Source organism: Arachis duranensis, chromosome 1 (genome assembly GCF_000817695.3).
Source record: "Arachis duranensis cultivar V14167 chromosome 1, aradu.V14167.gnm2.J7QH, whole genome shotgun sequence".
NCBI classification, from domain to species: domain Eukaryota; kingdom Viridiplantae; phylum Streptophyta; class Magnoliopsida; order Fabales; family Fabaceae; genus Arachis; species Arachis duranensis.
Genome location: NC_029772.3, coordinates 87,664,168 through 87,691,985, shown reverse-complemented (window position 1 = coordinate 87,691,985; position 27,818 = coordinate 87,664,168). Strand labels below are relative to the sequence as shown.

The 27,818-nt window shown below is 33.3% G+C and overlaps 3 protein-coding genes across 3 annotated transcripts; 1 reads left to right on the top strand and 2 right to left on the bottom strand.

The window, feature by feature from the left end:
• Positions 1-1,348: 1,348 nt before the first annotated feature.
• LOC107495845 (alpha-aminoadipic semialdehyde synthase) lies at positions 1,349-10,135 on the top strand. Its single transcript, XM_016117048.3, has 25 exons — positions 1,349-1,533; positions 1,764-2,026; positions 2,272-2,358; positions 2,493-2,622; positions 2,728-2,901; positions 3,099-3,181; positions 3,507-3,617; positions 3,901-3,976; positions 4,077-4,248; positions 4,657-4,756; positions 4,852-5,021; positions 5,163-5,220; positions 5,321-5,461; positions 5,817-6,164; positions 6,279-6,359; positions 6,603-6,668; positions 6,981-7,098; positions 7,461-7,590; positions 8,013-8,092; positions 8,285-8,443; positions 8,621-8,858; positions 8,931-9,039; positions 9,212-9,373; positions 9,454-9,523; positions 9,844-10,135. The coding sequence occupies exons 2-25, from the start codon at positions 1,787-1,789 to the stop codon at positions 9,894-9,896; spliced, it is 3,156 nt and encodes a 1,051-aa protein (XP_015972534.1). The 5' UTR covers positions 1,349-1,533; positions 1,764-1,786; the 3' UTR covers positions 9,897-10,135.
• Positions 10,136-10,261: 126 nt separating this feature from the next.
• Positions 10,262-14,481, bottom strand: LOC107495860 (uncharacterized). The gene is made up of 6 exons (XM_016117069.3): positions 13,152-14,481; positions 12,442-12,539; positions 11,809-11,833; positions 11,399-11,519; positions 11,174-11,308; positions 10,262-10,992 (listed from the first exon to the last, which is right to left on the bottom strand). Exons 1-6 carry the CDS (start codon positions 13,672-13,674, stop codon positions 10,788-10,790), a joined length of 1,107 nt encoding a protein of 368 aa, XP_015972555.1. The 5' UTR covers positions 13,675-14,481; the 3' UTR covers positions 10,262-10,787.
• Positions 14,482-21,680: 7,199 nt separating this feature from the next.
• Positions 21,681-24,414, bottom strand: LOC107496041 (glucan endo-1,3-beta-glucosidase 5). Its single transcript, XM_016117249.3, has 2 exons — positions 24,062-24,414; positions 21,681-22,930 (listed from the first exon to the last, which is right to left on the bottom strand). Exons 1-2 carry the CDS (start codon positions 24,412-24,414, stop codon positions 21,787-21,789), a joined length of 1,497 nt encoding a protein of 498 aa, XP_015972735.1. The 3' UTR covers positions 21,681-21,786.
• Between the last annotated feature and the right edge of the window lie 3,404 nt (positions 24,415-27,818).

The following is a 27,818-nucleotide window of genomic DNA, read 5'->3' as shown; positions in this document are numbered from 1 at the left end:
TACAAAAGGGTGTAATCGTTGATTGTTACTCAATTTTTAGTTGGATAATTAACATAATTTCGAGATGAGAACGAAGTAAGAGTCCATCACATGTGCGTGTGTATAACTTATAACAACACGGCATGCAACTTTCTGAATGAAGCACGTCACGACACTATATCCGTCCCTAAAAAGGAGGCAGATAGCACCACAACCCTTATCCCATTTGACAACTCATGTGAAATCATAGTTACGTTACGTGTACTATTTCATTTTCGAGTAATTATATATTAACTTAATTTTATTTATGTCAAATTCATAAACATATATTTCATGTATTCTTTTTATATATAAAATATTATTTATATTTTTTTATTTTCCACCATATATACTTCAAAATCATACATATTTAAAATTAATTTATCATAAATTTAAATTTTATTTAAAAAGTTATTATTAGTCAATATAATATTGTATATGATAAAATTCAAATATTCAATATTTATTTAATAAAAGAGTGAATTAATATTTAATTAATTTAAATTAGATAAAACTCTACGATTATTGTATTTTTATTTCTTTTACAAGAAATAAAAAAAATAAATTATTCTATTATTTATTATAATTTCATAAGAAGTCCTTCTATATTTTCCTTCCTTCTTTTTCGTTTTCTATTTGTTGACAGTTATTTATGGATTATAAGTACTTTTTACACTAAATTTTATCTCAATTAATTAAGCATCGTCACAAAATTTTCAACATACCATATTTTATTATTTTCTGTTTAGAATAATTTAATTTGCTTTGGATTTTCAATTGATTATGGACTTTAACGAATCGGGTTAAAATGTTGAATAGATAAATTTAGTTTATTAGATGTCTATGAAAATAAGTGATTTTTATGAAAATTATTTTTAATATAAAAATAAAAATAATATTTTAGTTAAATATTAATATTTAAAACGTATTATAATATTATAGACGTGTAAAAAATGTGTTTAACACGTACCTTAGATATGGATCAAAATATTGACACATATGCAACATGCATTTTATCTATTATCATAATAATAATACATATCATCTGCATATATTAACTTTTTACCTATAAAATTTATCAACTTGTAATTATATTAAATAATTTTATTTTTAAAAAAATGCTCATATTTTTTTATATAAAAAAATTAACCTGATTTTTATTGAGTTTTGATATTTTATTTTATTTTATTTCATTTCAAGTACTATGAATAATATGAATCTTGATGGAATATCGATACCTCATTTCGCTTTCAATTGGGTTCCACCACGGCCTTGTCGTTTTCCTTTTCCTTTTCCTTTTGATCAGTGCCATGCCAATGTTATGAGCACTTATCTTACCACCTCATCGTTCACGTTTGTAGACCAAATTTCCCAATTTTCAACTATTTTGATTTGATAATATAGTATTATTTAATATAATTAAGATTGAACTAAGCTGACATATATATACACAATTTCCAGAGCAACTGATTCATTCGTAGGAAACAGAAAGAAGGAACTGAACTGCAGTGAAACGTACGTGTCCTTCATTCTGTTATCCATTCTAGTTCTCTCTTCGCTTCTCTGTTATATGATCGCTTCCTCTTCTTTCTGTCATCTTAGTTGAAGTTTGAATTTTATTTTTTGTTAAGGTGGTGGTAGTTACTGTGTTTGAGTTAATTAATGCTGCTGGGAATGAATATTTGTTGTTGTTGGGTTGGAATAATTCACAATTGAATTTGACCTATGATACGATTATATTGCAGGTAGAAGGATCTTTGAAAGGAGAATGCTTGGGAACGGTGTTGTTGGGATCCTAGCTGAGTCCGTGAACAAATGGGAGAGAAGGGCACCGTTGACTCCAACACACTGTGCAAGATTACTTCATGGCGGTGGTGGTGTGTCTCGAATCATCGTGCAGCCAAGCACAAAGAGAATCCACCATGATGCTCTGTATGAAGAAGTTGGCTGTGAGATTTCACATGATTTGTCACAATGTGGTCTCATCCTTGGCATCAAGCAACCTAAGGTCAAATTCAACTTGCATTATTTTCTAATTATTGTTTTGCATGTGCTATAAACTTGTCATTATCAACATTGAGTTGATCTAAAAGATTAAGGCCTCGTTAGATCTCTTCGATCTGGTCTTGGAAAAGATATGAAAAAATCATGGTGAGAGGGGCAACCACGAACTTCGAGCTGGATTATTAGTAATAAGATTCAGATACTGATAAGAATGATGTGCTGTAATTTTGGAATGTGTTTTTTGTGCAGCTAGAGATGATTTTACCCGACAGAGCTTATGCCTTCTTCTCCCATACCCATAAAGCACAGAAAGAAAACATGCCTTTGCTGGACAAGGTATATTATGATATCTAATTCTTCAAGTTGAATGTGACTCTGAATTGCATAATTTTGTGGCGGTGGTTTTCTTTCTAGTACTTATGACTTATTTTTGTTGTCTCCCCACCCAAAAAAAAAAACAATTGTTGTAGATCCTAACTGAGAGAGCATCCTTATATGACTATGAGTTAATTACTGGGGATAACGGGAAGAGGTTACTCGCATTTGGGAATTTCGCTGGTAGGGCTGGAATGATTGACTTCTTACGCGGATTAGGACAGCGTATGTCTCTTCTAATCCTAACACTTCAATTCTAGTATTTACAAATTCAATGTCTTCACCTAGTGAACTTAATATCATATTGTCTGTTCTGTTCTTATATCTCAGGGTTCTTGAGTCTTGGATACTCAACACCTTTCTTATCATTGGGATCATCCTACATGTACCCTTCATTGGCTGCTGCTAAGGCTGCTGTGATTTCTATTGGTGAAGAAATTGCAACCCAGGGATTGCCACTGGGAATCTGTCCCCTAGTTTTTGTATTCACTGGTTCAGGAAATGGTACAGCTCCTAAGTTGAAATGATACTCCGCCCTTGCATTTTGGCTTATCCTCTCATAAGCATACATGATGCAAAATGTTAATTATGTTTCTCTGTGTATAAATGGACTAATGATTTCTTAAAAGTCTTGCCTACTTGTACCTAACTAATTTGGAAATGTGACTTATATTGACTATTCAACTCTTTCTTTTCTGTAGTTTGTTTGGGAGCACAGGAGATATTTAAGCTTCTTCCTCATACCTTCGTAGATCCAAGTAAACTAAGCAACCTACATGAAGCGGTAAGTTTTCCTTATAGTCACAAATAGGAGTAGTAGTTCAGTGTTTCATTTCACAGCTTGCTGATTATTCGTTGCCTTTTCACTGAAAAAGATATTATTTCCTTTCCACTTTTACCCTTTCCATCCAATCCCTATAATTTAAACAGAATTTCAATATGGTATTAAAGTTTATAATGTTTGAGCTTAGAAATTGGTATGATAGCATTCATCCTCATATATCAATTTGATTAGATCAGTAAATAGATAGAATGTTGTCATTTTTCATGTTGCTTTTCACATGCGTAACATAAGTTCGGTGCTGTCTCACATGCACATTCTTTTTTAGGATGCTGATCACTTGCACCATCCATCAAAAAGAGTTTTCCAAGTTTATGGCTGTATTGTGACTGCCAAAGACATTGTTGAGCCCAAAGATCCAACTAAAGTGTTTGACAAGGTGAGTTAGTTGCTCGAGTATGAATTCTGGAATTCGATATTAATTTCTTTTCATTCATACTCTGCAATCCGCATTAGTATCCCTAGATTCTATTTTTTAGCTTAATGTAAATGTAACAATTTTATCTTATCTTATTTATTTATTTTAACTGTTCTGTTGATTTTTATTGTACCTTCTCAATCTTATTTAGTTGATTTAACAACACTGATCTTTATATGTTAAAAACAGGGGTTGAGATATTTATCTAGTGTCCTTTACTCCTTTCCTTATTTGATTATTTCAGGCAGACTACTATGCACATCCTGAACATTACAATCCAATTTTCCATGAAAAAGTAGCACCATATGCATCTGTTATTGGTAGGTCCCATCATGCTTACCACCCATATTTGGCGTCAAATGCTTGTTGATGAACTGATTTTTCTTAAGAAGCACTATTACTCACATTTACCTATCTTAGTCAACTGCATGTATTGGGAGCAGAGATTTCCCCGTTTGTTGAGCACTGAACAGACTAAAGATTTAGTAAGAAAGGGGTGCCCACTTGTTGGAATAGCAGACATAACGTGTGATATAGGGGGCTCATTAGAGTTTGTTAACCGAACTACCTCAATTGATTCACCCTTCTTCAGGTATACTTTTGTTAAAAATTTGAATCATCCCACTAGTTTAGGCAAGTCACTTATTTTATTTTCATATACTAGTATTTGCCATGGAATATGTGTTTGAAAGTGATAATAGTTATGCTTTAGAGTCACTCAAGATTTAATTGTTGAGCACTTTGCAGAGTTGTCATAATGTTCATGAAATTCATTTCATGAATTTTTCTTCTGTTCCAGAAAATAAGCTAAAAACAGAAAAGACTACCAAAAAGCAGAAAAGAACCAAAGGTTCTTTGTCAAAGTAACCTTTCTATTCTGGAATGTAAAGCATCATATTTCTGTCTTATAGCTGCAATACACCTCCCAAACTCAAGTCAACTCCAAACATTTACAAGTTGCATTTGTTTTCTAAATTTCTCTGTTTAACATTGTTGTTAGATATGATCCCCTAAAGAATTCCTACCATGATGATGACTTGGAGGGGAATGGTGTGTTATGTTTAGCTGTTGACATTCTTCCAACAGAATTCGCAGTAGAGGTGGATGCCTTCTCATTTTCTAATTCCCTTATTTCATTCAATAAAGATTACTTTAGTTCAAGAAATGATTGAATATGCGTTTCCATTATGGTTAGGCTTCCCAACATTTTGGAAACATACTGTCCCGATTTGTCATAAATTTGGCTTCTACTTCAGACATTACAAGCCTGCCAGCTCACCTAAGGAGAGCTTGCATAGCATATGGAGGTGCCCTAACCCCTTTATTTGAATATATACCCCGCATGCGGAAATCTGAATCACCAGAGTATGTGTCTGATCTATATTTCATTCTCTTTCGTGTTTCTTTAAGCTTGTAAAAATTATCCTTTCCAATCACTTGATTGGGTTTTTGCCCCCATTTTATTTTTATTTTTAGTTAATGTATACACTGTCTTTTGACTTGTAGGGAAGTATCAGACAACCTAGCAGATTCTTTATCTAGGAAAAGGAGATACAATATATTGGTCTGTTCCTGAGCTTCATTTTACTATTCATTTGTTGTACATTCCCATATTACTGTGTGCAGTTGATAGTCTGATCAAGAACACTGAATGTAACTGGCAGATATCTCTGACTGGTCACCTATTTGATAAATTTCTGATAAATGAGGCCTTAGATACTATTGAAGCTGCAGGAGGCTCCTTCCACTTAGTTAAATGCCATGTTGGTCAGTGTGCTGATGACATATCATCCTCAGAACTTGAAGTAAGTGGTTGTCTATTTCAAAAACCGAAATATGTTTAGTACTTTAGTTCACATATCCCCTTCTTTTTTATGAAGTGTAGTACTGAGTAATTTCATTTCTTCTGTAAGAAAATCTAGTTTTTTCACTCATCGAGTCTAAATGGAATCACTGAAATTTTAATCTGTCTAATTTCTCTAGACTTTTGCTATGCCTCTTTCTGTGTCATTGGCATGGCCGTTGCGGACCTAGTAAGGCCAGAGGCCGATGCCTGGAGTAGCCTTTTTTGGGTGAAAATATCATTTGGCTTATCATTGTTACGTAAAACTAGTCAACTGTATTGATTAATGATGCATTAATGTGATTGGTTTTCAACAGGTTGGAGCAGATGATAAGGCTGTTCTGGATCAAATAATTGATTCTCTAACATCTCTTGCTAATCCTAATGAAGATCATGGATTTTTAAATCAAGATCCAAGCAAAATTTCACTTAGGCTAGGTGAAGTCAAAGAGAATGGCATAAATAAGGTGCCTGACTCAAAAAAGAAGTCAGCAGTTTTAATTCTTGGTGCTGGTAGGGTCTGTCAACCAGCTGCCGAAGTGTTATCATCAATTGGAAGGATTTCATCCAGCCAATGGTATAAGACATTGCTTGAAGATGATTTTGAGGATCTAACTGAAGTTGAAGTCATTCTCGGATCTCTCTACCTGAAGGATGCAGAACAGGTTCTTTTCTTTTTATTTCCTACTAAAATATTTACCTTTGCATTAGTTCTATTATTGAAGCCGAACTGGTTTTTGCATAAGAATAGTTGATCTGATATCAGAATATCAGTGCAGATTGTTAAAGGCATCCCAAATGTAAGAGGAGTTCAGCTTGATGTGATGGATCATGAAAATCTTTATAAGTATGTTTCACAGGTATAATTGTCATTTTGGAAATAATTATGCAGTTATCTTAATTGATTCTTTAAGAGAGATTCTTACAAGAGATTGAAATGGCAGTTGGCTGGAAAAAGCAGCTTTAGATTTCTAAATATTGCTTTCTGATGTGTCAATGAAGACTAGGATTTTAGGATTTTACACATCGATATCTATTTTGTGTTCTTGGGGGTATTTGATGGCGGATTAACCTTGACATTTTTTCTTTATATATGTCTGCAGGTTGATGTTGTTATAAGCTTGCTCCCTGCTAGTTGTCACATTAATGTTGCAAATGCTTGCATTGAGGTGATTTACAGTATTTTATGTTAACTATTCAAGATTGAACTGGAATACTATGTATTGTTTTCAGAAGAAAGAAATAAAACTATGCAGCTTTTGGATAAAGCATGCGTATAACAGATGATAAGGCAACAATAGAAGTAATGTTAGGAAATCTTTTCCACTGTGATCCATTGCTTTATACACAAGTCTCTGGGCGGAATCTAGAAGAAACGTTTATTTTTTGTGTTAATCCTCTTAAGTGTAGTACTAGCAAATAATTATTCTCTCCTTGTTCTAGGCTTCCACCTAAGTAAATTAATGTGTCTTTTGATGCAGCTGAAGAAGCATCTTGTCACTGCTAGCTATGTTGATAGCTCAATGTCAATGCTAAATGATAAGGCTAAAGATGCTGGTATTACTATCCTGGGGGAAATGGGATTGGATCCAGGAATAGGTTAGATCTGTTCTGATAATTGAAGTTGTAAGCTAGTGCATTTATGTTGATATACATGGTATAAATAACAGTGTTTAGATTTTTGTTTTCACTTGTGAGAGAAATATTCCTTGAATTTATGATCATGGCATTGCACCAATTTAGTTATTGTATAAGCTTATTTCCTGAGAAGATTGCAAGAGAAGTCATTATAAATGCTTCGTCTAGATTGCATGTCATAAAAAATCATCCCTTCACAACTAATTGTTCACTTGTTTTTGTCTTAACTCATTGGCCGAAACAACAAGTTACTGAAAATTCTAGATGCTTGAAAATATCTCTAGCTATACGCAGAATTTCTTATTATATGGCTGGTGATCCAGATCACATGATGGCAATGAAAATGATCAATGAAGCACATATGCGGAAGGGGAAAATTAAGTCTTTCATTTCTCACTGTGGTGGACTTCCATCTCCTGATGCTGCTAACAATCCATTAGCATATAAATTTAGGTACATTTTTTAATGTCTTTTACCATCATGGTTTAGAAATAAAAACTACATTTTTGGTATTTTCAGAGCTGGCTGGTTTGATAAACAATTAGTCAAAAGAACATGTTAGTTTGTTGCATTAATGACTTGAGAAAGACGGCTTATTAATCAATAGCTTCATAACATGGTTGTTGTGGAAAAATGTTATTGGGGAATTCTCTCTTTTCGAGTAAATACTTACATGACCAATTATGGATTCAATTAGATTTGATCAAGAAGAGGCATGTATCTGTTAGTCTATGTTTCCAAAAAGAAAAGTTCTTCTAAATCTATCCTACTTTTGTATTTGCTTTCAACTCGGCAGTACAACTTGCTCTTCTTAATGTAGTTGAAATATTTTATGATTGTTGCCATAAGAACTCACTGATTATCAATTATGTCAGTTGGAGTCCTGTAGGGGCTATCCGAGCTGGGAGAAATCCTGCAACCTACAAATACTGTGGTGAAACTATACACATTGATGGTAAGATTTTAGTAAGTTGGGTTAGAATTTCAAGAAAGCAACAAACAGGATGTATTTTCTATCTTCATTTTTCTTTCTGTCTTCAAATGATTTTGTAATCTGTATTCATGCATGACAAATAACAACATGCTTGGAAATATCCCTCAAGAAGCCTAGCTGATAAAGATTTCATCTGCTTTGTTTGGGGAACAGGGGACAGTATTTATGATTCAGCTACAAGAATAAGGATAGCTGACTTTCCTGCTTTTGCTTTGGAATGTCTCCCAAATCGTAACTCTCTACTTTATGGGGATTTATATGGCATAGGATCTGAAGCATCCACCATTTTCCGTGGAACCCTCCGCTATGAAGGCATGGTTTATATATGTTTGATGTTTCGATAAAAAATGTGTTTAAACTGCATTAACAAGTTTTTGGTGAACCAGTCCTGTCTCCAAAATGAAATTAACCAATTTGCTTTCAGTGTTTTAAGCATGTAAATTGTTCGCTCGTCTTTCTGGAACTTATTTATGGTAGCTTGAAGTACAGGTTTCAGCCAGATCATGGGAACACTCTCTAGGATTGGTTTCTTTAATAATGAAACTCATCCCTTGTTGAAGAATGAAAAGAGACCAACTTTCAGAAAATTCTTGCTCAAACTTCTAGATGTTGCAAGTGAAGATCCAGAAGAACCAATGATAGGAGAGAAGGAAATTATTGAAAGGATATTAACACTAGGACATTGCAAAGAACAAAGTACTGCAGTGAATACAGCAAAAACACTCATGTAAGTTTTTTATACCTCTATTTATCTTTTCATTTGGAATATTTTCATTTTCACCTATCTTCTTGGATATAGATCCTTAGGACTTCTTGAGCAAGAAGAAATCCCAACTTCCTGCCAAAGTGCATTTGACGTTGCATGTTTCCGCATGGAAGAGAGGTTATCCTATGCCGGTACAGAGAAGGTATACTTCTGTTAGTTCGTATTTCCGCCATTTGAGTCTACCAAGTTCATCTGCCATTAAGAAGAACCAAGTGTCGTTTACCGAGAGTTAAAGTTTCCAGTATACGATTTTTCCAACATGAATAAATGCATCGGCAAATAACCATAGACATTAATATCTGATTTGTAATCAGGATATGGTGCTTTTATACCATGAAGTGGAGGTAGAATACCCGGAGAGTCAAATTACCAAGAAACACAGAGCAACTTTGCTTGAATTTGGTAAGACTGTCAATGGCAAAACAACAAGTGCCATGGCCCTTACTGTTGGTATTCCGGTAGCAATTGGAGCGCTGGTACTCTCCGCTTCATTCTTGGTCTTTCATGTTACTAAAATAAACGTTGTTGGTGAGTTAATTATATATGGTTTTTGCAGCTTCTACTGACAAAGAAAATTCAGACTAGAGGTGTCTTAAGGCCTTTGGAACCTGAAGTATACATTCCAGGTGACCGGATGATAATTTCTTTTCTTTTTCTTTTTTATTTTCCTCTGGCATACATATAAATGTTGCACGTAAGGACAACTTCAACCACCAGCATAGTTATCAGCAAAACCAGCCACCAATTGCAACAATCAATAATTAGGCAATCCTTTTTAATGGACTAAATAAATTTTTTTCTTGTATTCACTTCTTTTTCATTATTCTCTTTTGAGAAGGATTTTGCATCAGGTAAGATGGAAAAAAGAATAAAAATAGAAATAAAAATTCTAACGCCATACATTGCAGATGTTAACACTTATAATGCTTGTTTGTGACCTTTACAGCGCTGGATACTATAGAAGCTTACGGCATCAACTTGATTGAGAAGAACGAGTAATATCTGGAGTTGGTGTTTGATGGGTTCTAATGTCACTCTTTTTATATAAAAGGACTCATCATATACTGTTCAATTTACGATGTAAATAACTTCAACTATAATAATCACTGCATTTCTGGCATAACAGCTATTAGCACTGCCATTGTATAAAACAAATGTCAGAAATGAACTATGTAAACCAGCTTCTGAGCCTAACTGGAAGAAAAAAAAAGCATTGTACAAGCAGATTCTCATTTCAACAGCAGCAAAATTAATTGAACATTTATAGCTTATGCATTCTTGATACGGATTTCAAAGTCATTACACGGATTAAGGTATAAGATGTATTTGGTCAGAACTAAAATAATTTCCGTAAGTAAATGAACTTGTACAAAAGAACAAGTCATGCATGGAGTCAGCCACGTGAACATACCACAATGCTGCAATACCCACTTCAAAAGGAACATGGTTGGTTGTATCCCAAAAAGATAATATGGGATACGTAGAAGAGAGCCAAGATTTTAATGAAGACAAATGCGTATTATTCCATTTATCACCATTATCCAACATACTATCTCTTACAATTTTATGGTCAACATGGAACCTTAATTATAGTAGTACCCTATACTTGAAAGTTCACTTCTGCATTCAAGGCTTCCCTAGTTATCCATATCGTAAGGTAATGAGAATTTCCACTATAATGAACAACTACCTGTTTCACTCTTCATTGTTGTTCAAAATGGGAAAAAGAATACAATCTCATCATTTATAGTTATTCAACCTCAACCTATGCTATGGCCATAACCCTCTAATTGGGGTATATTTTAGGCTGCTATATATCAGGCAAGAATTAGTCCAGCACTTCACACAGAATTGGTCTCCACAAGTCCTTGCTTTAGGAATTTTATGTTATTATGAAGATATCAATGACAGCAATTGTTGTTCCACTTCTCCCCAGTTCTTGACCTTGGTCACCAAGGGGTGCTGATCAACAGACTCATTCTTGGCCCAAGGATATGAATTTTCATAATCAAAAAGTAAAACTCTAATTCCAGCTTCGGCACATTCTAGCGCATATCTTGGGTTATCATCAATAAGAACTTTAGCATTTAGAGATCTGTCAATGGCAGTACAACAGGAAATTACGAAGTAGGACATCATAAACACTTCCGTCTTGAGACGGGAAGAAGAGAATTCGGATATTTTCCTGTTTAGAATCTCTTGGATATCTCCAGCTTCAGCTAAAGGAAGGATCCAAATCTTGGGGTAAGAAAAAGTGAAGGGATTAAAGGGTATACCTACAAATCTCTGACTTTGGTCTTGAAACTCCATCAAGAGCGAAGTGGTTACCAAAGTGAATCTCATGAAACAATCCAGGAAAATTTTTCTCAATCCACTGAATTGTGTGATCCTTAATCACATTCTGTCGTGATCTAAACATCAAGATAGAATAAAAGCACAAGTTAGTTGATACTGACAAGAGTCCTTGACAGCTTGAACAATGTCCAATGCCAAAAACATACGTTACAACTGATAGGCTACAGAATCTTGATAACTTCTGAATAGCCTTCTGAGCACCTGGGAGAGGGTGGATCCCTGTCTTGAAATATGGTGTCTTAAAAAACTCATGCACACGGATATCAGCTGCAGAAAACAACTGCATTAGTCATCATGAAGCATAAAAAAATTTCACTAGCCATATCAGGACTGCAATGTATGATAAGCCTCGGAATTTAGGCTTGCTTCAACAAAAAATTGCCAATCTAGAAACCAAAACTAACAGAATGAGTCACTTAAGAATCGGATTTACACGGGATCTGATCTCAAGAGATGATACATGGACCTTGGCAAAAATTTATGGGAAGGAAAAAATGTTCTTATCCACAAGTTTTCATAAGAAATGGAGTAGCAAAAACTGTTCATAGCATAATACCTTCGTCACGTGAACAGTTCCATATCTGAAACAAAAATGAAGAGTGCATCAGAGTCCACGTAGGAAATCAGGAAAATGCACAAGTTCATGGTAACATATGGATTAAATGCCATAGAAGAAGACACAATTTCATCAGTGACTTCTTATTTTAATAGCACTGAAGGGTACAATCAAAATAATGATCCCTCTCGTGCAAAGAAGAATTCCCTACCCAATATATGTTGGGAAAATTGGCTGTTGGGAAATTGATACGACAAGGAACTGAAAGAGAGAGATCAGATCACCCCAAATTATAAGAAACCCAAGCATACAATGGTAGATTACATGACACTAATTGGAAGATTAACGCCAAAGCAAAATGAAGTACCCACAAATAATCCTGATATCGGAGGTAGGAATTCACGCAATACTAGTGTTGAAAAGAAACAATGCTACATTATAATTTCAGTGCAACATCATATTTATATTTTAAAAGAAACAACGCGGGTGAATATAGGGAACAAAAAAAAGAGCATATGGAAGAACATGCAAATTGTACTCAATTGATGTTAATTTAAAACTATAAATAATTCCAGGGTTTAAGTACTTGAAATGAATGTGTACAGAATTGCCAGAGCAGGCAACAAATGATACCTTGCAAAACTCGTAGACGTGATACTCAGAAACTGAATAACTAGATGAATACCGATCAGCAATGAACTTGTTGAGAGCTGACACAAAGTTCCCTAATACTGCTTATAATAATTAAAAAAAAAAACAGATGAAAAGAATATGCACCAGAGATAACAAAAGTGAATAATCATATAGTTCAGCATAATAAGGAAGTGAGAAAAGAAAACTGCAGACTATCAGCAAAAACCACAGGGGAATTATAGGGGTTTTTCAGTGATACAAGAAATTTCTCTGCTTGCATCATTTTTCAATCTCCAGCCTCTACACATTTCTAAGATTTCCGATAATTATTCAAATTAGCATCTAACACCACAGAGAGAGAGAGAGAGAGAGAGAGAGAGTTGCAGAAAGAATGTTCTACTCATACATTGACCAAGCATCATTTAAACAAATATACATTTAAGAGATACTTGTAGCTTTGAACTATGCATGATATTCTGACCGTTTCATGCACCAAGGGAGGTAATTTGACTTAATTCTTCAATCATCTTTCGAAAATAAAAAAAAAGAAAAGAAAAGACAGACATCCAGCACAGCATTACGCCTTGCATATTTAAACAGATATACATATTTAAATTGGAAGGTAGTCAAGATTCTGCACTAGAACTTAATAATTCACGTAGTGAAAACTCAAATAGCAAATTCCACATGCATACATATGCTTCACATACCCTCATCAACATCAACAGCAACAACAACTTTCTGGGACAAATGATGATCACGGTATGAAACAAGCTTAGTAGGAGTTCCATTAGCCGATGCACCAATGAGAGTAGTATCAAGGCCATCATTCCTCACAGAATTCCCTTGCTCAAAATCAGCCAAAAAAGGCTGTAAAGGACGAGCCACAATGCGCGGCCTCGCATTCGCTTTCACAACAATTTTATCATTCCTATTACTGCTACCACCACTAGTGTCAAAGCTACAACCTCTAAGACTAAAACCGTTGCTTCTGCCAACCCCAAAAACATTGGCATAAACAAGATTTGGGAGAAATGGGAAAGACAAGTAGCTGCCACGATCAGAAGAAGAAGGAAGAGAATGGTAATGGGAAAAGCTCTTGCTCAAGTGGGAACAAGGATCGTAACCAGCCAAATAAGCCATGAGAATTTTATGTTGATTTTGGTTCTTATTATACAGAGCTTGCTGAAACAAGAAGCGCACAGGGAATTGGCTGTTCTTTAATTTAAACATAATATAAAACCAGAATCTTTCCCTGGAACTCTCGCATTACCATTAAGAAGCAAACAAAGAATAAAATGAATGAACAAAAACAGATAGAATTGACAGCGAAAAAGGCAATATTCTGTTTTGAAAAAGAGTGAGGGCCAATTAGGGTCGAATACTGCAATCATCAAGGACCAACCTTTTATCAGTCAATCTCAGGCGGAGACAAAGGGGTATCTATTGTCTTTATCCTCCTCCTACCACAAACAACATAAACACCTAATTGTTTTCTAAAGGAAGAAATGAATATCGAACCCTAGCCAATCTGAGACACCCGGACAATGGGAGTTTAGGGTTGTTGATTAAAATAATATTTTTAAAACATATAAAAAAATCTTTCTATGCTTCGGATCAAATAAAGAAAGACCCGATTCGTGGGTAGCTTTGACCGGGAAGAATCAGTCAGCAACAAAATGACGGAAAAGCTGAGAAAATTTCGTTGAGGTTGAGAAGGGAATTGAAGAAGATGCTGGAACCTCTGGATCGAATATGCATTGAAACAAAGATAAAGGAAAGATCTATGCAGAGCCGTGGTTTTTCTTCTTCAGCCTCTCCGCAGTGTTAATAATTACTTGGATTGTGGTTTTCCTGAAGTGGAAATAATAAGGCATTAGATTTAGGTTTTTGTGACAGCGCGTCTAACTGTTATATACAGGTGATCACCAAAGTTAATCCAATAAAAATTAAATCTTTTTTTCAGACTTCCAGTAATTGGAGGTTAATGCGAGAGTTAGGGCATAATTTTCGATGATCCCCTTTCTCTACAATTATAGTTGAAAATCTTCGCAGAACTATGATCCTACCCTCGATCTTTAGTGCTTTACTATTAAAAATTTTAAAATAAAAAAATATAGGGACAACTCTTAAATCATCTAACTTAAACAATTCTATTTTTGTCTTATGCATGAAAAGACTTTCTCAACTTATTACCTCTGCAGTGAATTTGGGGTTTTGGAAGCCTATTTGTCTCAAGAAAGATGGCCCTAAGCTATCCCATCTGTGTTTTGCGGATGATCTCATTCTTTTCGCCGAAGCTAGCATGGAACAGGCCGAGGTTATTAACAAAGTCTTAGATGCTTTTTGCTCGAGCTCAGGACAAAAAGTTAGCAATGAGAAAACTCGTATCTTCTTTTCCGCTAATGTGGGTAATAGTGTCATAAGTGAAATCAGCAACTCCATCCAATTTTCAAGAACTGATGATCTTGGTAAATATTTGGGGTACCTCTCCTTCACTCTAGAGTGTCGAAGAACACCTATAGTGGGATTATTGATAAGCTGAATACTAGGCTCAACAATTGGAAGGCTTCATCTTTGTCATTGGCCGGAAGGACAACACTGGTGAAATCTGTTTTATCTTCTTTACCTAGTTATACAATGCAAACTGCTATTTTACCAGTTGCTACTTGTGACATAATTGATCGTAAATGCAGGTCCTTCCTTTGGGGTGAAACTGATCAATCAAAAAGGGTTCATCTTGTTAATTGGAAGAAGATAAATAGTCCCAAAGAATCAGGAGGCCTTGGTATTAGACATGCAAAGGATCTGAATCATGCGTTTATGATGAAAATGGGATGGGGTCTAATAGAAAAGAAGGACTCTTTATGGGCCAGAGTGTTGAGATCTAAATACAACTGTGGAGAAGATCTGCTCCCAAGGGTCTCTAGGAAAAATAAGGCTTCCAACTTGTGGAAAGGCATATGCACAACCTGGAATGGGGTGGAAAAGAATTCTATTTGGCGTATTGGAGAGGGAACAAACATCAATTTTTGGAAGCATAATTGGGTGCCAGAACTTGGAAAACTGGAGCATCATGCAACTCAGGTAATCAGTCCTTTAGATACTTGTTGTAATTTGACGGACTTCCTTACTGTTTCAGGGTCCTGGGACTTAACGAAGCTCAACGAATGGCTCCCGGACTCAGTAATTAAGAGGATTAGTGCAATGGCACCTCCATCGCCATGGAAAGGAATGGATAGCATTGCTTGGTCTGGTACATCAGATGGTTCTTTCTCCCTCAAATCAGCATACAAATCAATTATTGATGATGCAACACCCTCGGATGAGCTCTTTAAATTGGTTTGGAGATGGAAAGGAACTGAAAGAATCAAATCCTTCCTTTGGTTAGTGGCCCACAACGTGCTTCTAACAAATGTAGAACGGAGAAGACGACATATGTCCAATTCTGCTCAATGTCCGGTTTGCAATGCAGCGGATGAAGATATTCTCCACGTACTTAGAGATTGTCCATTTGCCAAAGCCGTTTGGAACTTCTTCAAGGCTCACGACATTATTACAGATTTCTTCGACATGACTATTAGAGATTGGCTCTTTGCCAATTTATCTAATGAAACTGATTGGTCATGTATTTTTGGAGTGGCAAGCTCATGTCTCTGGTTCTTCCGTAATAAATATATTTTTGAAGGCAAGAGGATGCACCCAACAGCAGCTTTTGAAGTTATTAAATTCTGTGGAAAAGAGATGTTGAGCGTTATGAGGAAAAGCTCCCAATTAAAAAGAAATCGTACTGTAGCTATAAGCATGATAAAATGGTATCCCCCTGTAGAGAATTGCATGAAGTTGAACGTGGATGGATCATTTTTCAAGCGAGAAAACAATGCAGCTTGTGGAGGAGTGTTTCGTAACCACCTTGGCAGATTTGTTGTTGGCTTCTCTTGCAATTTAGGTAGCTGCTCCATCACACAAGCTGAGCTCTGGGGCATTGTAAAGGGTCTGCACATTGCGGTAGCAAATGAATTCTCTCATGTTCTCATCGAGTCTGATTCGGCTATGGCTATTAATTTTATAAGAGAAGGTTGTACTAATTCTCATCCTTGCAAACCTCTCCTTGACGATATAAGCTTGTTAAGTAGCCGCATTCATAAGGTTGAATGGAAGCATACGCTGAGAGAAGCGAATACTGTAGCTGACACTCTTGCCAAGAAAGGACAGCACCTTCCTCTTGGTCTTCATCTGTTTGATACTCCGCCTCCTGACATTACGAATTCTCTCTTGTTAGATAGTTATGGTTCTCTAAGGCCGAGAGGCTCTTGTTAGTTTTTCTTTTTCTGTTTTTTGTTTTGGGGTCTTGACCTCCCTTATCCACCAAAAAAAAAACAATTCTATTTAATAATTATTAATATTAAATTCTTTTTAAAATTAAAATTTAAATAATTAAATATTAAACAGATTTTGAATAATAAGTATTATGTAAAGTAACCCCCCATAATTACCATCTATAATAGTATTTACATTCCTTTCTATCGCATCAACGTTTTCGTTCATGCAGATTTCTATATCGCCACTTGTCAAAGTGCTCCAACTCCTGTCATCCAGTGTGCCACACGCATCGCCGCTAGAGGGAATTCTTGCGGCTGGTCATGTCTTTGCTGCAAGGACTCGAGCTGTTGTAGTTGTGTCGTCGTGTGAATTGTCGTTGCATCTTCGTAGTGTACCAAAAAACATCTCCATGCTACAAAAAAAAAACATCCACTACTATATAAAAGAAATATTCAATAACAAAAAGAAGAAACATTCCAAATTTTATACATCGAGTTGAGAGTAAAAAATCATCCTTCAAATAAAAGAAACATCCATCTATAACATAAAGAAGCATTCATCTAACTAGTAAATAAACCTCCATCAATTAAGAATAAACACTCGCAAACTTGCATTAAGAAATATCCAACTACAAGGGCCACAAAGAAAATAGATGTGTGGCGCGACTGTGAGGAACAAAGGCGGTGCGATACGTTGTTTATTCAGATGGCGCGGGGCAGTGAGGTGACAAGCGCAGTGTGGTGCTTCTTCGGCATTCGGAACGCACGACGCAAGGGAAGAGATGCACGGCACGGCTATGGGGAGCAGAGGCAGTGCAGCGCGTTGCTTATTCAGACGGCGCAGAGCAGTGAGGCGATAGGGGCGGGGCGGTGCTTCTTCATCGTCGGGAACGCACGGCGTAGGGAGCTGAGGCGGAAAAGGGCAGGGGTAGCGAGGTGGTTGCGGTGAAAAAATGGGGGAGGTGAAAGGTGAACTAGGGCACCGTTTGTTTAGTGGGTGTGTCCACCAAATTTTGAGACACGGTGATACACTCACACCCATGTTTCATGTTTGATTTTCAAATACATAAAGTAAGTAAAGACACGGTGGTATACATTGGTACACAAATACATAAAATTTGTGTATTGTCATTTTATTGAGACACTAAGACACAAAGGCTAAGACACAAGTTTTTCCACTTTTATCCTTAATAGTAGTGACTGTGGTGATTTTTTTTGGGGAGATAAGGATAATATTGACATTTACAATTTATGTTCTGTCTTGAGCATAGTTACCAAACAAAGTAAAAATTTTGTGTCTCCTTATGTATATGTCTTCAATATTTGTGTATTTGTGTCTATGTCTTCACCTATACATAAACCAAACATAGCCTAGGGTAACAAGAAGTAAATGGATTCGGATGTTTAGGTGTTGTAATAGGTCTTGAGATACAATCCAATAAGAGTTGGTTGAATTGGCTAGTACTCTAACTGGTTACCTAACGAAATTATTTTAAAATATATTATTCATGTAATTTTTTTTCTTGGTGAGTATTCATGCTAAATTGGTTACACTATTATTTAGTTAAATATAATATTTTAACAAATAAAAATACTGTATACATGTAAAAAAATAATCATGATGTATTTATATATAAATATGTATATTATTTATTTTATTTTTAATATATATTTTATAATTTAATATTTGCTTTATATTTGTAACTAATTTAATAATTAATTTTTAATATACACCTAACATAATTATTTAACAAGTCATGTATTTGAAAAATACAAAAATGTTAGACAATCAAACTTTTAATTTAAACTTTAATCAAATCAAATTTACATATACGCTTTTATTACATTTTCGCACTTTTTCTTGTTCTTCCACCTGTTTTCTTCTATTTTTCTTCTTCTTCTCTTTTTTTTATTTGATTTCTTTACCTCTTTTTTTTTCTCTTCCTCTCTCATTATTATTACTATCATTAACATGTTCCCCTCCTTCTTTTCCTCTTTCTTTTTTCTCTTCCTCTTTCATTATCATTATCACTACCATCATTATCATCCTCATCATCATCATCTTAGTTTAATATCACATAATTAGTTTGATGATAACAAAAATAACACGAAAATTTTTTATTAATGACACAAAAAATCTACTAGAAATGACACCGAATTTTTTTATAAATGACACAAAAAACTTTAAAGAACCACAAATCCAAAATTTTAACACATTTAACCAACAAAATATATTTAAATGTGTTGTGAAATAAAAAAAATACATCATTTTATTACAAATGACAAAAGGATGACTAGACCTCTTATATATGAATTTAACACCACTTGATTAGTTTAATGATAAAAAAATAGTTAAAAATTTTTTTATGTCATAGTTAAAAAAATTCGGTGTTATTTTTTTAATAAATTTTACATAATTCAAAACTCCCCTTCCTCTTATTCTTCTTTTTCTTTAACATTCTCATAATTCTTCTTATTTTATCCTTTCAACACAAATATGTATCATTGTTTAGAAATTAAAATTTCGATGTCAAAATTAAAAAACTCCCTATGTCACCGTTAAAAAGTTTGAATGCTATTTCTAATAAATTATACACAATTCAAAATTTTTCTCATATCATAATTATTTGTTATTTCACATTCTCATCATTCTTATTATTTTACTCTCTTGACAAAAACCTTTGTCACGGTTAAGAAATTTCGATATCAAAATTAAAAAACTTTCTGTGTTACAGTTAGAACGTTTTAGTATTATTTTTCTGATAATTTCTACGCAATTCAAAACTCTCTTATCTTCTTTTTCATTATCAACATCATCTTCTTCATCTTTTCCTTCTTATTTCATATTTTTATAATTCTTTTTATGTCATCCTCTTAAAAAAATAAAAACAAAAAAATAAACAAAGAAGAAGAAATAAAAATGTTGCAATAACTACTAGAAGAAAGAAGAAGAAAAGAAAAAAATACATTAACAATAATAATAATAAAAAAACGACCACGAGGAGGAAACATGCTAAGAAAAAAAAGGAATGCGAAGAAGAAGTATGTAATTCATGCGCATATTATGTGAGTGATTTTCATTAAGTTTGGACTAAATTAGTTGAATTTAGTTGACAAAAAATACTTAGATGTGTAGTGAGATCATGAAAAATATTTTATGTTTAAAACTATTGTAAATATAAAGTGTATTGTGAAACACTTATCTTTACTTTTTTCGTAAAAAAATAATTACACTTTTCAACAAGTAAAGTCCTTTTATACAAGTCTCATTTCAAATGAGTTCTCATTTGATGCAATAATCTCAATTATTTTCACTTCTCTTGACTCTCTGCTCTCATCTTTTTTAATTTTTCTCAAATTTCTTTAAGTGCAGGTGGCAGTTGATTTCTTTTAAATTGGAGCAAACTACTAACTTAGTCTCTGTCATTTTTTATGAATAACAACGCTACTTTTCAAGATAAAAACGATTTACTTCGATTCTTGTCCTCTACTTTCATAACACAACACGGTCTCTTAAGTGTTTCTCCATCAATTCTAAATGAAAAATACTGATGTGTTACATTAATCTTGTGTGCTGACACATTTAAGTGAATGTTTGTTGCATACGTGGACAATGTAAAATGATTAGAGGCTTAGTTGTTCTTATCCATATCGGCCAAAAAACGTCTTTTCAATGAGACACCACATTTTATGCGTTGTTGGTGTTCATCTCTCCCATTGAGTCTAATTTGCTGAGCCCTAAGTTACCATGAACAACAGTAGAGTGTTTAGTTCGACGTCTATTCACAGCTTTGGAAGAGATGTAGACAATGATAAAAGTAAGACTCTGCTATAAGTGTTGCAGTGACGAAAAAAAAGAAGAGGTTCAATGCGGTAGTGCCATTGTAGACAAAATACAATTTTATTCCTATCCTCAATAGAATTAAACTTAATAGGCTATTTTATGATTGTCCAAATTTTAAAGTAATATGAATTTTTCTTAACTTTGTTTAATTTCTCTCCTTTTAGTATGTACTTACCATTGTCTATGTTATATAGAGTTCAAGACTATATTGTAAATACTTCGCATGGCTTGATGATAACATTGCATCATTTGATGCTAAAGGCATACTATCAGTTTCTCTTTCAAATGTTATTTAAAATAATATATGTTTAGAATTTAATTTTTAATATTTAGAATTGAATAAATATTAACCAAAAATAATAAAATTTATTAATCATGTAATATTATTTTTTTAAAAGTATTCTAGACCTTTTACTAAATAAGAATAATTTGAGATTTTCATATTTTCATTAAGAAATTAATTTCATCTCCATTCAAGAATAAAATTAAAACCAAAATAAAAAAATTTACCGTATAAGTAAAAGCAATCAAATTTAAGAGGGAGATTTAGAACAAAGTGGAAACGTTTAGGGTGTTTCAATACCTTAACCTTAAGAGAACGATATTTCACTTTCGGTAAACATAGTGTCATCATTTGTCATTTTCAAACCTTTTTGTTTTTAAAAATATTTTTTGCTATCATTTTGCATATTGCATTGTTTACAATCAGCAACATCTTATTAATTGAATCTACAACTTTATTAGGTATATATTAAAATTAATTACCAAAATTAACTATTATATTACACATTAAAATACTAAATATATACTAACAATAAATTAAACTATATATATATTTATACATAAATATATAATGACTAATTTTGATAGTTAAATTTAGTGTATAAATAGTATTTTTGTTGAATTTAATATCTACATTATAATTAGACTATTATAAAGTAAAAGTGCTCCGGTAAATGATATGTGATGAACTACATTTTATTAAATATAAAAAGCAGAGCGGCACTTGAAGAATCAGATCTAATTATTAAACATATATACTACGTTCAATTTATCATGTTTGGGATCGGAAATATAAATATAAGGTGAGAATATACAAAAATAAAAGAGAAGAAAACAAATTGAACCTGTGAATTTGTGAAACTCTCATCACACAACACACATAATAATTAGTAAAAACTAAGCGCTGATAATGGACACTAACATAGTGAACATAAAGCTTAATACCAGCATGACCATTGAACATGTTCCCTTCATTGATTCAGCAAAAGAAGTAGTTGACTTATTCTCATGCTTTCCAAGATCAATCATGATCTCAAATTTGCAAGAACCTTGAGGTGGTGAAGGATTTATGGTAGTAATTGCAGAAAGTCCATTGAAATTGCACGCATCTTTGCGTTGATCCATGGTTTGATAATACATATTAAATGCATAAGAAGCATTACCCCTAGGGTCCAAATTGCCACAGGATGCACCTGGAGAAAGACTAGTGCAATCGGCATAAGTGCAAGCTTTGCTGATGCTGTCAGCAAAACTAGGATCCGTTGGATTTGCTTGATTTGACATTACACACCATTGTTTTGGTAAATACTTCACCCCCTTTGCAGCAACTAGTGATTTTCCACCACCAAGATTCAAAGGGTACTTTATTGATCCATCAAAGTTAAACACACCCCAATGCCGCTCAAAAGGTCCTGGCTCAATGCTCTTTGCATCTTCGTCTATGAGGCCGAACACGTAGATATCTGGAGCAGTGGTGCGCTTTGGAGTTCCTTGTTTTTTCACTATCCGGTCAAATAGTCCCTGATTAAACCTCTGAGCATTCTTTATGTTTGCGTTAGCGCTTCCATCCGTTGGCCATCCAACCTCTCCTACTATGATTGGCATGGAGCTGAAGCCATTCTTTTCGAGAGCTGAAACTAGTGTGTCAAAGTTTGCATCAAACACGTTGGTGTATGTTATTGACCCATCTACCACAGGGGAAGCAGAGCCATCAAAGAATGCAAATTCTTTTGGAAAGTTTGGGTCAGCATCCATACTTAAGAATGGGTAGATGTTGAATGTTAAAGGGCCACCATTTTGCCGTAGGAACTTTATTATGTTGATCATTTGATCTTGAATGTCTGGCCTAAAGTTTCCACCTGATGGAAGGCCACTGTCACTTTGGTACACATCTGCATTTAGAGGAGTAGTCACTTTCACTTGCCTCCCTAAACCAGCTTTAATCAGGGCAGCTTGAATATTTTGAATGGCGGGAAATGTGGCATTCACAAATCGGCCGTTATATGTTTTGAGGAAAGCTTCGTTACCCACGGCAACATACCTGAGTATTTTACAAATAATTGTTATGCATGAATTGTGTTAGGATTTAATAGTAAAAAACATGTTGCATTATAGATTTATAATTATTCATTAGAATGAATAAATAGGAAAATAAATCCTTTAAAATAGTAATTATTAAGTTTTATATTAGCTTTAGTAAAAAACATAAATAATAACAAATTTAAATTGAGTACGTAGAACATATTTAAATAATTGAGTACCTACAATGTTATAGCTATATGCATTAATAAAAAAAATATTTTATTGTCTTCTAGATATTTAAATAATAACATATTTTTATTTCACATAATATCAAGACAAATGAGATTTATTGTCTTTTAAGAAGAGTAAATATTTTTATTGTCTTGTAAATATTTAATTTTATACTCTTGTATATCGAACATACTTATGATAAAAAAATACCTACAACATATTTAAATAAAAAAAAATTGAGTACGTAATTTTAAGTTATTTAATTATTGTCTCTGGTTTAATAATTCTTGTTTTCTGTTAGAAATTGATTTGGCTAACATAAAAAATTAATTGATAGGAAACGCTTCATCTTGAGGTTTATCTAAATGTTCTTTGTAATGCTACTATTTCATTAATTAATATTATGAAGATAAACTTGATAGTACAATATGAATTTTAATAAATATATAGTTATTAATGTAGCATTGTATTATGGTCTCCAGTTATGAGCATGAGAAAACAATTTTATGCTTAATTTCATTTAGGTTGTAACTTATTAATAACGTTAGTCATTTTTATCTTTTAAAATTAAATTTTTAAAATTTTAAAAAGAAAAATTCTTAAGAACTAATAATTTTTAGTATTTTTTATTATAATTTAACTAGTATAAATATTAAATGTTTTTAACAAATAAATTTTACTAATTCATATGTATAAATTCTACAAAACTATAAATATAAATGCAAATTATTACCAGTTAAGGATCAATAAAAAAATAATAATCTTTATTGTCACGTAGTATTGCTAATTTAAAAGTTCACTATTTTTTTTAATTAACCTATTTCTCTTTTTAATACTACTAATGTGTTACAGTATAAACGAAATAAAACAAGAATTTTTAAAGTGCTCCGAAATCATCTAAAAACTTTTCATATATTACCTTATATCAACCCCATTCTTGGATATGTAAGTGGAAACATTCTGTGTCACCCAAGCAATAGCTGCATTGACATTGCTTGCAAGTGAATCTAACATATCATTTGGGATACCGACCATGACCTGAATACCAGATCTTCCAAGTGCCTTGAGTGCTCCGGGATCAGCCTCAAAGAGCTTCACTTTGTTGAATCCATTGTCTTTCATCAGCCTCACTACTATTTGAGGTGTCAAGGGATGCGTTGAACGCGTTCCCCAGTTGCAAGCAAAGCCAACAGCACCCTTTGTTAAGCATTGGCTTAGAATGCAAAGTGATAACAAAAAACATGTTGCATATTGTTGGTTGAATGATGCCATGTTGTTATGTTTTTTGGAGTTCCTATGCGTCAAAACATGTACATATATGAACCTGATGATTATTCTCCGTAGTTATTAAAAAGTGAAAAAAGAAGAATTCAGTCCTTTTATTCAATATAAAGTTACGTAAAGAATTACATGACGACTCAATAAAGAACTGGATTCCAAGAGAGAATAATCAAGCAAAGAAAGGTAGGATCAAACTAAACGTTAAGGCAACATGGAATTCAGTTGTACTACTATATGCCTATATTGGTTAAGCTTTGGATGCTTTGCTTTTGACCCAAAAATCTCATTAGGGGGAAAAGCATATTTTTAAATAATCCCTTTTGCATTTTTAATATGGATCATTCAGAAGTACAGATAGGAGTCCTCAATCCACAGGATATAAGGTTGCTATGGATCTTCACGTAATTTGATTTCCTTTTAATGTCAACAACAACCTATTCAAGAGAGAAGAGACCAAAGTCTTTAGAAAATTTTATTGTTTGTTTCATAAATTGAAAAAACCTTTTACATTACACAGGTTGAAACTTGTTTGTTTTATCATGGATTTGTATTACATAGGTTGTAATATGGAATTTACAGTAAAGTAGAACTATTTTTTTTCATTTTTTTAATGGAAATAACCGAGTTATTACACATAATTCTTACTTTTGAGCATATATCATAAATATCCACAATGCACAAAATTCTAATTCAAAATAAATGTTCATAATAATATTCTTAATACACTTTATTTCTTTACTAATATGATTTGTCTTGTGTAATTTCTGCACATCTTCTTTCACGTTTGTCACACCCTCTCTAAACTCAATCATCTTTGTTTATGATTGTTTCTATGGATTTCCTTTAAATTTATCCGCTGTCCCCACATTTCTTAGTTTTTCTTCAACTTAGTTAACTCCTACAAAATACTCATACCTATGTTCAGTACTCTGCGCATTTGACATAATTATCCACATACAGAAGGAAAGAAATGGATAAAACCCTAAAGCTAATTTCAAAAAGCAAGGCAACTTGAAAAAATAACTCCCACAGGGGACATCGCAAAATCTGCCTAGATTCCAATCTGTTCCGGACTTTAATACTACTGTTTCAATTCCGTGCAGACACTTGTTATTATTGTAGTCGAATTTCTTCTTCTTTTTCTTCCTCAATAATGATCCACCGTGCCACAATTTAGGAATAACAAGTTGGATATTCCTAGAGTGAACCTATGTTTTTAATTTTCCGTTAGAATTTCAAGAATCTCTACAATTTTTGGAGATAAAAGAGAGGAATGGTTTTAAATTTAATTTTATAATAATTTAAATATAAAATTAAATTATTTAATTTGAGTTCAAAATAAAAAGACACATCACTCACAATGACAGTCCCAGCATGGACTATAGCTCCACGTGTGCACTTAAACTAACAAAGACACACGCCCATAGCGGGAAAGGAATGATTTAGGTGTAATTGTGATAAGCTTGTGAACTTTCAGTAATAGTTGTAAGAATCGAATCGAATCGAATCGGACCAGCCAATTCGATAAAAAAATTAGTGAACCGATCACTTGGTCGATTTGGTTGAGCAATCTAACTGGATAAGGAACAGAACCGAAAAGAACTTGGTTGAACTATCCGATTTTGATGAAAACCGAAGAATGGTCGGTTTTGTATAACCCAACCAGTTCGAAACTTATTTTTTCTTTGCTAAAACAAAGTCGTTTTGGGTCTAAAAAATAACTTGAATACCCCATTTTTCCTCACCCTAAATCCCCCAAACACCCATTTTCCAGTAATCCCTCTAGACTCCAACTAGAGTTGGAAGTGAACCGAGCTAGACCAAGCTCAAGCTCGACTCACAAAAATTGAGCTTGACTCACGACTCGACTCATTAACAATCGAGCCTATTTCTTAAGCTCAAACTTGGCTCACCGAAAACTCACGAGTTGGCTCAAACTTGGCTCACCGAAAACTCACGAGTTGGCTCAAATAATAGCAACATAATTTATAATTCTATATCAATAAATTATAACTTATATATTTTAAAAAATATTTAAAAAGATCAATTTTATATATTGTTATCTATCAATAAATTATAAATTTTTTATTTATGTCCTACATCAAAATTATATGTAAAAAATAAATATGAAATTTTAAATAATTAAGATTAATATATATAATTATATAGTACAATTTCATATGTATATATATAATTTATGATCTCAATTTCATGCTCAAGCTTGACTCATTAACTCACGAGTTTAGCTTATCGAGCTATTAACGAGTCGAACTCAAGCTGTTTTATGAGCTGCCTTAACTCACTCCCAGCCCAAGCTCCAACCCTTAGTGAAGTCTCTTCCTCACCTCATCACACCATAGTCTCTCTCAACCTCACCTCACCTCACCGCCGGCAGTCTCGTCTTCTTTGTCTTGATGGACACGGTGTGTCTCCAACGACGTCTCCTGTCGTGTTTTGGCTTGTAAGTAGTCTTCTTCGGCTCCTCGCTTCGCGACTGTTGCTCCGCATCGTCGTTGCTGTCGTCGCGTCCTCTCTCGGATAGATTAGTAGTCTCCTCATTCCTCACTTCTCTACTTCTGCATCAGTTTTTTAATTATTTTATTTATATTATATTGTTAATTATAACTGGTTGAATTTGTTGATTCTTGATTATGAATTTGTTGATTCTTGATTATAAATTTCTTGAATTTGTTGAATTTTTTTATTATAAATCTGTTTAGGTTAATGGCAAGTTGATGTCTTTTGTTTGATTTTTAGTGTTTATAGTTGTTTTTATTGATGTTATTGTATAGATGATGTGAATTTATAATAATTGTTGTTTTATACCTTTATTATTCCATATTATTTTAGAATGACTTCAGCACCATCACAAACATTATCCTTGCAAGAACAAGGATCAACTCTTAGGCTGCCTTTGATAGATGAGACATGGATAGAGACATTATATTTAGGGACACTGAATTAGTATATTTTGTGACATGGAGACACTAACAAGAGATACAACTTATTTTTTATTTTTTCTTTCATTATTTTTGTTAATTTTTTATAATTATATTTTTTTATTATTATATTTTTTTCTCAATTTTTTAATGTATAAAAATAGAGTAAATTAAATTTTCATAATTTGTTTTATTTTATCACCAAACAAGATACAAGAATACAAAATTTTGTATAGAACCCAAAAATTAACTATAGAACAAAAACCGATCATGCATAGAACTATTGTAAATAAATTGTGGAATTTAAAAAAACTATTCTATTATATATATATATATAATTTTTTATTATTTTATATTTTTATTTATGTAAAATTAATTTTATCTATTTAACTAATAATTTATCAATTAAACTAATAAATTAATAAATAAATAACCTAATCAGTTTAATTACGAATT

Coding starts and splice junctions, on each gene's coding strand:
- LOC107495845 (XM_016117048.3), top strand. CDS start 1,787: ATGCTTGGGAACGGTGTTGTTGGGATCCTAGCTGAGTCCGTGAACAAA. Junction 4,249..4,656: donor ATTGATTCACCCTTCTTCAG/GTATACTTTTGT, acceptor CATTGTTGTTAG/ATATGATCCCCTAAAGAATT. Junction 8,093..8,284: donor TGAAACTATACACATTGATG/GTAAGATTTTAG, acceptor TTTGGGGAACAG/GGGACAGTATTTATGATTCA.
- LOC107495860 (XM_016117069.3), bottom strand. CDS start 13,674: ATGTTTAAATTAAAGAACAGCCAATTCCCTGTGCGCTTCTTGTTTCAG. Junction 12,540..13,151: donor TGCTGTTGATGTTGATGAGG/GTATGTGAAGCA, acceptor TATTATAAGCAG/TATTAGGGAACTTTGTGTCA. Junction 11,520..11,808: donor GAACTGTTCACGTGACGAAG/GTATTATGCTAT, acceptor TGTTTTCTGCAG/CTGATATCCGTGTGCATGAG.
- LOC107496041 (XM_016117249.3), bottom strand. CDS start 24,414: ATGGCATCATTCAACCAACAATATGCAACATGTTTTTTGTTATCACTT. Junction 22,931..24,061: donor AAGAATGGGGTTGATATAAG/GTAATATATGAA, acceptor TAAAATACTCAG/GTATGTTGCCGTGGGTAACG.